This window comes from Mesoplodon mirus (genome assembly GCF_964341445.2).
Source record: "Mesoplodon mirus genome assembly, chromosome: 5".
NCBI lineage: Eukaryota > Metazoa > Chordata > Mammalia > Artiodactyla > Ziphiidae > Mesoplodon > Mesoplodon mirus.
Window position 1 is genome coordinate 122147758 of NC_138980.1, and position 12393 is coordinate 122160150.

Sequence of the window (12393 nt, forward strand, 5' to 3'; positions counted from 1 at the left end):
CTATCAAAACACTAGGTAAATCAGCCAAGATCAGAGAGCCACAGAGCATCAGGTAGAAAATCTGCCATGTCTGACCTCCTTGCTAGAATAACAGGGCAGAGTTTTATATCCACAAACCAAATGATCTAGAGCTAGCACAAAACCTTAAAATTTTAAAGAATTTTAAAGTTATTTTTATTTGAAATTTCTTTGGATATTACCATGTTGACTGAGATTTTGCATTTCTCGTTCTCGACGATCTAATTCTGCTGCTTTTCTTTCTAGTTCTTCCTGGCGTTTAAGAAGTTCAGCTTGGGCCAAGGCATGCTCCTAAACAAAAAATAGGGGAATACATTGTCAGAAGTATAAAAAACAGTAACATTTCTACTTCTACTTCTACTATACTCCTACTTCTCTACTATGCTAGAAACCTAATTCAAATGCTCTTTCCACAATATAGGAATTCACTAAAGATTACAGTTTCAGAAAATATTATGGAAATATTTGGCCCATTTTGGCCTTTTGGTTATGAAAACCCACAGTAGAAATGTTGGGCCCATTAGGACAAGAAAAAATTCTCTCAGTAAAAGCAGTTAAAATTCTAAGGTAGGACTTGAGGACACAGGGAGGGGGTAAGGGTAAGCTGGGATGAAGTGAGAGTGGCATGGACATATATACACTACCAAATGTAAAATCGATAGCTAGTGGGAAGGAGCCGCATAGCACAGGGAGATCAGCTCGGTGCTTTGTGACCACCTAGAGGGGTGGGATAGGGAGGATGGGAGAGAGGGAGATGCAAGAGGGAGGAGATATGGGGATATATGTATATGTATAGCTGATTCACTTTGTTTTAAAGCAGAAACTAACATGCCATTGTAAAGCAATTATACTCCAATAAAGATGTTAAAAAAAAATCGTAAGGTAATTGGGAAAATGAAATTAAGGTGAACTCTGTGCCTAAACGAGAGTGAGGGACTGAGACAAAGAGAACAGCTGACGTAAAGAGACGGAGAAAAGGGCAACTGAATTGGCTCTTATGAATTGGGTTAAATGGTACATAAGGTTCCCAATGCAGGAATATTATATAATATCTTATATTTTATAAGATAATGAAGTGAAAGGAGGATATGGTTAAGAAATTCTGGTTTATAATTCCATCTGACTTTATGTAATACCAGGCATTCTATTCATCTCCTTTTTTCTTGGTATTTTTGCCACCTCCTACTTCCTACCACTGTGCTTTGCTTAGCCATCATAACTCTCTTCCAATAATATCTATTGATATATCATTGTTACTTTAATGGAATTGTGCATTAAAACGTGAGACCAAAAGCAATAAAAATTTCTCTACACAATTTATACACCAAGATGATGTATGAATTCAATAACTGCTAATAATGGAGTGAAGCAAATGCTATAAGCTGAAAAAGAGGTATGAGTATTATAGGATTGAGAAGCTAGCTAACCCAGACTCAAAAGTGAGTTAAAAATTAAACAATAAGGAATGCACTATACAAAGAATTATTTTGCTCTGAAAGCAAATGTTATTGATATTGTAATTTCCAATATGAATTTACACATGTAACATGAACTAACCTTTGCAATCTGTGTATAAGCCGGATGCTCCTCTGTTGGTTTCATTATTGCTGGTTGTGTACTGGGTACGTTAGGCATTTTCACATTGCCCGGTGGAGGCTAGGAAGGTTAAGAAAAGGACAAATTACGTAACATAGAAGTCCAACTTCAACTTCTTTCAAAAAGTGCAACACCAATAAAAACCAAAATGGCAAGAACTGCCTCACTTCCTCCCCTGAATTCTCATAATCCAGTGTGCTGTAAAGAGCTAGTGAAGCTCTTCATCTCCATTTTCTCAAGCTCACTCATTTCTTCACTCTTCAAAGTGGCTGCTACCTCTAACACGACACTGTTAGCACTCTCCTCCAGAACACTATGCATTCAAAACAAAACAAAACAAAAACAAAACACCTTCAAGCATGTTGTTTTAGTAAAATACAGATAGCACCAAACTGAAGAATTTACACCAAGGTTCACTGTCAACTAGGCTGTCAACTCTTCCCACCTAACAAAGCTATGTGCCAGTGCCCTTAAAAAGTAAATAGAAGGGCCTCCCTGGTGGTACAGTGGTTGGGAGTCCGCCTGCCGATGCAGGGGGCGCGGGTTCGTGCCCCGGTCCGGGGGGATCCTGCTTGCCGCGGAGCGGCTGGGCCCGTGCGCGTGGCCGCTGGGCCTGCACGTCCGGAGCCTGTGCTCTGCAGTGGGAGAGGCCGCATCAGTGAGAGGCCCGCGTACCGCAAAAAAAAAAAAAAAAAAAAAAAAAGTAAATAGGAGAGGTCCTGGCAGAACCCCACTAATACTCCTTGAAAAGAATAAGAGGGGAGACATTAGGGAGATGGAAAATAAACTGCACAACCTCCACTTTGCCAGTGACGATCGACAGTACGTGAAAGTAGCTGCAAGTTCAAAAAGTAGGTAGATATCTACAAATCCATCAAAGGGGAATTGGTTAAATTACTATATATACATACAATGCAGTCATCAAAAGGAATTAGTTAGTTCTACAGGAGAATGCCCTTTTAAATACTAAATGAAATAAAGCCAACTACAGAACAGCACGCATATGACCAAGTTTTTTTCTTTTATGAACACACATTTGTATATGTCCAGAAAAATATCTGGGATGTCTTAGCAAACTATCAAAGGGATTTGCACCTTTTGCTTTATACACTTCTCTATTAATTGCCTTCTCTCCCCATTATACTACTTTTTTTCAGTTAGAAAATAATTGTAAGCATTCTTTAAAATGGCCATAAGAAAAATAGGACAAGAAGAAAGGGAAAGGAAAAGAAAAGAAAAAAAAAGAGAAAACATAAAGCAAGCAGCTGCAAAGGGAAGTTCAAAGATCAGAAGAACTATTAAAGTCAGAAGACACCACAAATGCAGCTTGATTTTATTCTGACACAGCAAACAGCAGCCCTGAAAAGGAAGCCAGACACAACCAAAGATATAAATGGAGTGCAGCTGATTCTAAAATTCATATGGAAATGCCAAGAGCTAAGAATAGGTCAAACAATTTTGAAGAAGAGTAAGGTAGGCAAACCTATAATATCAAGACTTAATATAGTAATAAACAGTGTGGTACAGATGCCAAAGATAAGAAATATACCAATGAACAGTAGGGAAACAGAAACAAACCCCAAAAAACTTGATACCCAACAGAGGTCACACCACAAAACAGTGGAGAAATAATGTATTAGTCAGTAAATGGTTCTGAGTTAACTGGTTAACCAGATGGAACAATTAAACTAGATTTCCTACTTGACATTACATACAAAAATAAATTCCAAGTGGATGAATGACTTAAAAGTGAAAAAGCAAACTTTAAGCACTTTCAGGAAAAAAATATACATGAATATTTTCATGAACTCAGGGTACGTAAGAGCTTCTCAAATATAAGCTATAGAAATCTTTGTGTATCCTATCTATGATGTATCCCAAGTACCTAAAACAGTGCCTGGAACACAGTAAATGATCAATAAGTATTTGTAAAATTAAGGTTAGCAAGCACATAAACCATAAAGTTAAGATTGTTATTAAATTTCAGTACAGTTGAATTTGTCAAAGTGAAAAGTCAAATCACAGACTAGAAAAAATTGGTTATAATAGATTTAACAAAAAGTATTGCTACTCAGAACACAGGAAGAACTGTTACAAATCCATAAAAATACAAACTACTAATAGGAAAATGGGCAAAATATCTGAACTGGACTTCCCTGGTGGGGCAGTGGTTAAGAATCCACCTGCCGACACGGTTTCAAGCCCTGGTCCAGGAAGATCCCACATAGCGCGGAGCAACTAAGCCCGTGTGCCACAACTACTGAGCACTCTAGAGCCTGTGAACCACAACTACTGAGCCCGCATGCCACAATTACTGAAGCCTGAGCACCTAGAGCCTGTGCTCCGCAACAATAGAAGCCAGCTCAATGAGAAGCCCGCGCACCGCAACGAAGAGTAGCCCCCGCTCACCGCAACTAGAAGAAAGCCCACGCACAGCAACAAAGACCCAATGCAGCCAAAAATAAATTAATTTAAAAATTTATAAAAACAAAAAATATATTCAAAATGTCAACCTCACCAGTAATCAAAGAAATTCAACTTTCACCTAATTTATTTTTTAAATGATTATTACCATAAGACTACTACCACATTTTGGGAAAGATGTGGTAAAATGGGCATTTCTCACACATTGATAATGGGAATATAAACTAGTTCATATAAAAATCCTGGAGCACAATTTGACATCATGTTTAAGAGGCATTTAAGTATTTATACCCTATGACCCATAAATAGCTACTCTTTTCTTTTTTTATAAATATATATATATATTTTTTTTTTTTTGGCTGCATTGTGTCTTCATTGCTGCGTGCGGGCTTTCTCTAGTTTCATCAAGCAGGGGCTACTTTTCATTGCGGTGCACGGGCTTCTCATTGCATTGGCTTCTCTTGGTGTGGAGCATGGGCTCTAGACACGTGGGCTTCAGTAGTTGTGGCACACGGGCTCAGTAGTTGTGGCTTGCAGGCTCTAGAGCGCAGACTCAGTAGTTGTGGCACACGGGCTTAGTTGCTCTGCAGCATGTGGGATCTTCCCGGACCAGGGCTTGAACCCGTGTCCCCTACATTGGCAGGCGGATTCTTAACCACTGCGCCACCAGGGAAGCCCCATAAATAGCTACTCTTAAAAAATATACAGGGGCCTCCCTGGTGGCGCAGTGGTTGAGAGTCCGCCTGCCGATGCAGGGGATACGGGTTCGTGCCCCGGTCTGGGAGGATCCCATATGCCGCGGAGCGGCTGGGCCCGTGAGCCATGGCCGCTGGGCCTGCGCGTCCGGAGCCTGTGCTCCGCAACGGGAGAGGCCACAACAGTGAGAGGCCCGCAAAAAAAAAAAAAAAAAAAAAAATATACAGAAATAATCCAAGGTATGCACAAATGTGTGTATGCCAAAGTACTCCCTACAGCATTATTTGTAAAAGTTAGAAATACCCCCAAATGTCCAACAGTAGATAAAATATAGACAAATTGATAAATTATGATCCACCCACAGGAGAATATATTATGCAGCTATTTAAAAGTTTTGAAAGAATATGAAATGGGGAAAGCTTGTATCAGTTATAAGTTATGGGACTTCCCTGGTGGTCCAGTGATTAAGAATCCGCCTTCCAATGCAGGGGACGCGGGTTCGACCCCTGGTCGGGGAACTAAGATCCCATATGCCGTGGGGCAACTAAGCGCGTGTGCCCCAACTACTGAACATGCGAGCCACACCTAGAGAGCCCACATGCCACAACTACAGAGCCCATGCACTCAGAGCCCACACACCACAACTAGAGAGCCTGTGTGCCGCAACTACTGAGCCCGCGTGCCACAACTAGAGAAGCTGCGCACCACAACAAAAGATCCCGCATGCCACAACCAAGACCCCATGCAGCCAAAAATAAAATAAATACATTAAAAAATTATAAGTTATAAAACAAAACTGTATATACAATATAATCCCAATTTTTTATTTTAAAATGTATCAATATGTTAACAGTGATCGTTGCTGAACAGTGGGATGTAAAGCTTTTTCTTGTATTTTTATCTCCACTATAATTTTTATCACCAAAAGAACTGTAAATTCTCTATTCCAATTGCCTGTTCTCCCACCCCAATATTTCATATTAATAGGCAGAAAAACTGAAGCTTATCAATCCTAACTATTCTCCAACTAGAAAATCATGGCCCTAAAGTATCATTCTCTTGGTTTAAATAAGTAGCAACAACAAAACAATGACTGAATAAAACGCCTGGCAAAGTTAGTTTGGCAGCACACTTCAGGAAAAGCACACAGAAATTACTCAAGAATTCACCCAGCTGAAACCATACTATAAATTCTTTACTGCTTTAAGTAACAAATGAAGTATTAAGTATAAAGAATTACCAGATAAGAATGAAGGCTAGTTTAGAGCTAGTATTTGATATATTCGAGGCAATAGTTGCTTGTGGTATAGCAATCATGAGAATTATTGGAGAAGCACAAATCTCTAACACCACTGATATTAACCTGATAGCTGACAATTTCTTCAAATTTGCCAACGCAAGCTAAATCTCTGTCCAGCTCTGGAACCCAGTATTTTCATCAGCCACAACATGCTTGATTAGCCACCTCAAGCCAAGTATAGCTCTTGTCATAATTACTAAAGACCTATTCTAATGACGGCTCCAAATTATTTTCCAACTTTTCACTTCTGCACATATGAACAAAAAGAAAATTAAAACAATCCACTAAACACTTCCATTTATGGCAACACAGCAGACCACACATCTGTGACACCCTGATACGCAGTACCTAAAAATGTTGAATCAAGTTTCATTTAAATAATATTGTAAATACACGACTAAGCTGATAGGAAATCCTGAGAGGGCAGAAAGTAGGAAAAACCACAAATCCAAAGAAGAGCCTTGATGCCATACCACTAACAAAATCACCAGGATTCAATAAGCTGGAGACAAAGCTTGGGAGTCTGTATAAGGTAAAATCAATCTGTGATCACCGCATAAAGCCAGGACTTCCTAAAAAGCAACATTCTCAGTGGATAAGCAGAAAAGCAGCTTCACAGAAAGAAACAGTATGAATACTTACCTGTCTTGCCCTTGACTCTGGATAGGGAAGGAGAAAAAAAAACAAAAACAAAGAAATCTTCCCTGAGAACTCCTAATCATAAACCTACCACCTTGCAGACTTGGGGCCAGGTTTCACACTACCAATACAGATAAAATATTCCAAGTTGAAATTTTCATTTCCAGATATCCCGGGTTGGTAGTGACCTCAAGTACCTGGCAAAAGTAGAGGAACACACTTTAAAACCAGGCTGCAGGGCTTCCCTGGTGGCGCAGTGGTTAAGAATCCGCCTGCCAATGCAGGGGACACGGGTTCGAGCCCTGGTCCGGGAAGATCCCACATGCCACGGAGCAGCTAAGCCCGTGCACCACAACTACTGAGCCTGCGCTCTAGAGCCTGCGAGCCACAGCTACTGAGCCCACGTGCCATAACTACTAAAGCTCGTGCACCTAGAGCCCGTGTTCCGCAACGAGGGAAGCCACCGCAATGAGAAGCCCGTGCACCGCAACGAAGAGTAGCCCCCGCTCGCCACAAGTAGAGAAAGCCTCCGCGCAACAACAAAGACCCAACACAGCCAAAAACAATAAATAAAAATTAAAAAACAAAAAAAATAGGGCTTCCCTGGTGGCGCAGTGGTTGAGAGTCCGCCTGCCGATGCAGGGGACACGGGTTCGTGCCCTGGTCCGGGAAGATCCCACATGCCGCAGAGCGGCTGGGCCCGTGAGCCATGGCTGCTGAGACTGCACATCCGGAGCCTGTGCTCCGCAACGGGAGAGGCCACAACAGTGAGAGGCCCACGTACCACACACACACACAAAAAAACAGGCTTCAAAGAATTTTCACAGCTCAAGTTCCAAGTAACATTGGCTCATGACTTAAACACAGAAGGAAGCAAGCCACCATGAGCAAGGATCCACAGACATACAAACTACAAAGTAAGATCAGAGATACTGGAATTATCAGATGCAAAATATAAAATAGATATGCTTACTAAAGAAATAAAAGAAGGTAATAAAAGCATGACTAAGCAACAAGAGACTATAAGAATTGACCAAATAAATATCTTTTAAAATGATACAAATGGAACTTACAGAAATGAAAACTATAATAATTAGAATTATAAATTTAATAGACAAGTGTGAAACAGCAGACTACACAAAGATGAAGAGATAATTAGGGAAACAGAAGTGAGTCTAAAGAAACCACACAGGTTGTAGAGAACGTACCTGAGGACACGGTGGGGAAGGGGAGGCTGGGAAGAAGTGAGAGAGTGGCATGGACATATATACACTACCAAATGTAAAATAGATAGCTAGTGGGAAGCTGCTGCATAGCACAGGGAGATTAGCTCAGTGCTTTGTGACCCTGTGGAGAGGTGGGATGGGGAGAGTGGGAGGGAGGTTCAGGAAGGAGGGGATATATGTATACATGTGGCTGATTCACTCTGTTGTATAGCAGAGACTAGCGCGACATTGTGGGGCAGTTATAATCCAATAAAGATGTAAAAAAAAAAAAAAGAAAGAAAGAAATTGCAGAGAATGTAGCAGAAAGATGAAAAAAAGGAAAATACGAGAGCTTAAGAGAAATGAGAATAGAGTGAGAAGGTACGTACAATTGAGAGTTCCACAGGAAGCAAACAGAGAGAATGAGGGAGAGTCAGTGTTCAAAGGGAACGTGAGGACACTAATTCTCAGACTCCAAACTCCAAAACCCAAACCAGATGTTTTAAAAGTTAACACCTAGACACACGATAGTGAAAGAGCAAATCCTAAGTATGAGAGATCTTAAAACCATCAAGAGAAAGGGGGTGTGACCAAGATGGGAGAGTAGGAAGACCTTCAGCTCACCTCCTCCTACGAGCTTCGCCAAAATTACAACTATTTACAGAGCAGCTATTGATGAAATGACCTGAAGACCAGCAAAGGAGATCTTCTGCAACTAAAGATATAAAGAAGGAGGCACAGCAAGACAGCAGAGTTGCAGTATAGTCAAGACCCACATCCCTGTGCAGGCAACCCACAAACAGGAGGATAACCACAATGCAGAGGTTCTCCCCAAGGAGTGAGGTGTCCAAGCCTCACCTCAGGCTCCCCACTCTGGCAGTCCTGCACTGGGAGGACGAGCCCCCTAGAACATTTAGCTTTGAAGGCCAACAAGGCTTGCTTGCAGGAGAGGGAGAGCACTGTGGGAAGCGGAGACCCCTCTCTCAAAGGGCTCACGTGAAATGTCACCTGCTCGGAGACCCAGGGCAAAAGCAGTAATTGAAGGGAGCCTGGGTCGACCCACTTACTTCTGGAAGAGCCTCCCAGAGAGGGAGGAGGCAGCTGGGTCTCACTCTGGGGACATATCAGTAGATGCTGGTGGCAGCCGTTTTGGGGGAGTTCATTCTGTCACGAGGACACTGGTGCTGGCAAGCACCATTCTGGAATCTTCTCTCTAGCTCAGTAGTGCCAGGACCTGGCCCTGCCCACCAGTAGGCCAGCTGCCATGGGACACAGCCCAGACCACCAGAAGGCCCAGAACCATCAACAGACGAATGGATAGAGAAGATGCAGTATATATATAGAATCAAATATTTCTCAGCCATAAAAAAGAATGAAATTTAGCCATTTGTGACATGGATGGACCTAGAGACTGGCATGCTAAGTGAAATAAGTCAGACAGAGGAAGACAAATACAGTATGAGTTCATTTATATGTGGAATCTAAAGAACAAAACAAATGAACAAACATAATAAAATAGAAACAGACTCATGAATACAGAAAACAAACAGGAAGCTGCCAGAGGGGAGGGGGGAAAACAGAAAAAGGTCAAGGAGATTAAGAGGTCCAAACTTCCAGCTACAAAATATATGAGTCAGGGTATGAAATGTACAGTGTGGGGAATATAATCAATAACTATGTAATATCTTTACGTGGTGACAGATGGTAACTAGACTTACTGTGGTGATCATTTAATACTGAATCACTATGTTGCATAACAGGAACTAAAATAGTGTTGTAGGTCAATTACACTTCAAAAACAAACACACAGAAAAAGAGATCAGGTTTGTGGTTACCAGAGGCAGGGGGTGGGGGACAGGGAATTGGATCAAAGTAGTCGAAAGGTACAAACTCCCAGTTCTAGGATGAATAAGCACTAGGGCTGTTATGCACAACATGATGAATATAATTAACACTGCTGTATGCTATATATGAAAGTTGCTGAGAGTAAATCCTAAGAGTTCTCATCACAAGGAAAAAATTTTTTTCTATTTCTTTCATTTTGTATCTATATGAGATGAATATTCACTAAACTTGATGTGCTAATCAATGCATGATTTAAGTCAATTTTTTTTTTTTTTTTTTTTTGCTCACACCACATGCGGCATCTTAGTTCCCTGACCAGGGATTGAACCTGTGCCACCTACACTGGAAGTGCAGTGTCCTAACCACTGGACCACCAGGGAATTCCTGTAAGTCAAATTATACTGCACACCTTAAATTTATACAGTGGCATATGTCAATTATATCTCAATAAAACTGGAAGAAAAAGAAGGAAAAAAAAGAAAGACACGATACCTATACAAAGGAATGCCAGTAAGACTGAGAGCTATTTTCTCTACAGCAACAATGGGATCCCAAGAAGAGTGTGCCAAACTGATGAGAGAAAGTAACTGTCAATGCCGACCTCTAAATCCAGTGAAACTGGCTTTTGAGAACTAAGGTGAAATAATAAGTATTTATAAATATCCAAAGAGTTACTACCAACAGACCCTCACTAAAGGAACTTCTACTTTAGGAACAGGAAAATTAGTACCAGAAGAAATATTTGAGATGTAAGAAGTGGTATCTTTCTGCCTCATTGGACTCTCTTGCGTATATCATCTTCCTTTTACACTCATCAAAACTGCAGATACAGAAGGAAAGTCAACCTATCTGTAGAAAAAAAGAGTACTCTAGTGCACCTAGATGTACTAGAGTAAGATAGGCTCTTCTCCTGACAATCCTGAAACTGTGTCTGTCACCGCTATGGCAGCCCCTGGGAAAAACTTAAAGTACTGAGAAAAGTACAGAAGGTGGAAAGATGGAGACAGAAAAAACTTTAGAGAAACCAGGAGAATAGGAGAGTGACCTCGGGGGCAGAGCTCTGGCCGGAGCAAGGCTGTACATCCTTCTCCCATGGCGGATGAAATTTCACAAGTTAGGAACAGACTACATTTCTTAAATCTCTGTAAAAGTTATTCTTTTATACTTTACATGGTTATATTTATATTTATATATACAAATTACACAAATTTATATATACAAATTTATATACACAAATTACATTACTACGTTTGCCTATCTGTGTGGCTTTGGAAAACTCAACCAGGATTAACAGATTAAAAATTATAGTAAGATATATTTTCACTCAACAGAATTAAGAACATTATAACAATCAAAGAAATACAACTATGGAGAGACTTTTCTGTTATATAGTGAGCTCTCTGCATTGTAAGTTCCAAAGGTGTTTCATTATTAAATAAATGAGCATATAAGATCCCTTCAAAGAATGAGAGGTCCACAAGTTGTCTTTCTCATGTATACAACAAATATGTTCTCCTTCCTGGTTTTCTTTCATATTCGAAACACCTATTCAAGAAAATTTCTCCTTGCTTTTCCCGGCTCTTTCTCTTCCATCTGTGAACCCATAATGTTTCTAAGTATACTCAGGTCTAAAGCAATGTTTCTTAACATGTTCATAGATCTCCTGCATCAGAAAGCCCTGGTGCTTACTGAAAATGCAAACTCTACGCCCCACTGTGGACATAATGATTCAAAAACTCAGGTGTTGAAGAGAAGGGGTTTGCATTTTCAAGATGGTCACATTTTAAGTTAGCTCTCCAGGGTGATTCTTATACACCCTGAAATTTGAGAACTCCCCTCTGAGGCAACAAAGTTTACAGTTTCTGTAAACCACTGTCTATTCTTTCACCTAATGGAGAGACTGCCAAAAGAAACCTTAAACTTTTTGCAGCTTCCACTGATCTTATCAGTCTCTGATAGAGCAGACAGAACTGATTTTGGATCTGCCTAACACAGATTCCCTTGTTATTAAGGGTGGTGAAAATTAAACATACTAATGTCAGAATCAGGACAAGTAGAAATAATTTTATCTGAATAGATGACCATTTCAAAACGTGGCTTTTAAAGATTAGAGTAACTGGGGGAGGAGGTAAGTAATAGGAGGAAAGAAGGGATATACAAGAATGGGAGTTCCCAAATAGAGAAAGGCACATGAAGGAAGAGAGGTGCAGCCAGACATATTTATTCATACGTTGAAACATTCATTGATCAACTGCAATGTGCCACAAACAATTACAGACACTTGGGAGACATTAATGAACACGGCAGGCAAACATCCCTACTCTCATGGAGCTTACAATCTAGCAATGGAAGATAAACAATACATATAATAAATACATTATAGAGTATCTTAGAAGGCAGTAAATTTTATGGAACAAAAAAAAAAATGAACACGGTAAACGGGTCGTGAGTATAAGCTGAGTAGGGATAATTTTACAAAGGTGGTTAAGAAAGCAAATATTTCAGCAAAAATTTTATGGAAGTGAACAAGTCAGCTTTGCAGATATCTGGGGGAAGACCATTTAAGGCAGAAGGAATAGCCAATACAAAGTCAGGAGAATACCTGGCCTAAGGAAGACCAGGGTGCTGGGAAAGAATACACAAAGAAGGAGTGAGGAGATAAGAGTGAGA

At 40.4% G+C, this 12393-nt stretch overlaps 1 protein-coding gene across 1 annotated transcript in view; it reads right to left on the minus strand.

The window, feature by feature from the left end:
• The window catches only part of SCAMP1 (secretory carrier membrane protein 1), a 109675-nt gene that overhangs the window by 61077 nt on the left and 36205 nt on the right, over positions 1-12393 (minus strand). The window contains exons 3-4 of the mRNA XM_082620318.1: positions 1576-1674; positions 201-309 (exon numbers count right to left, since the gene is read on the minus strand). Coding sequence (XP_082476444.1) covers positions 201-309; positions 1576-1674 — 208 coding nt within the window. The remainder of the gene's footprint in view (positions 1-200; positions 310-1575; positions 1675-12393) is intronic.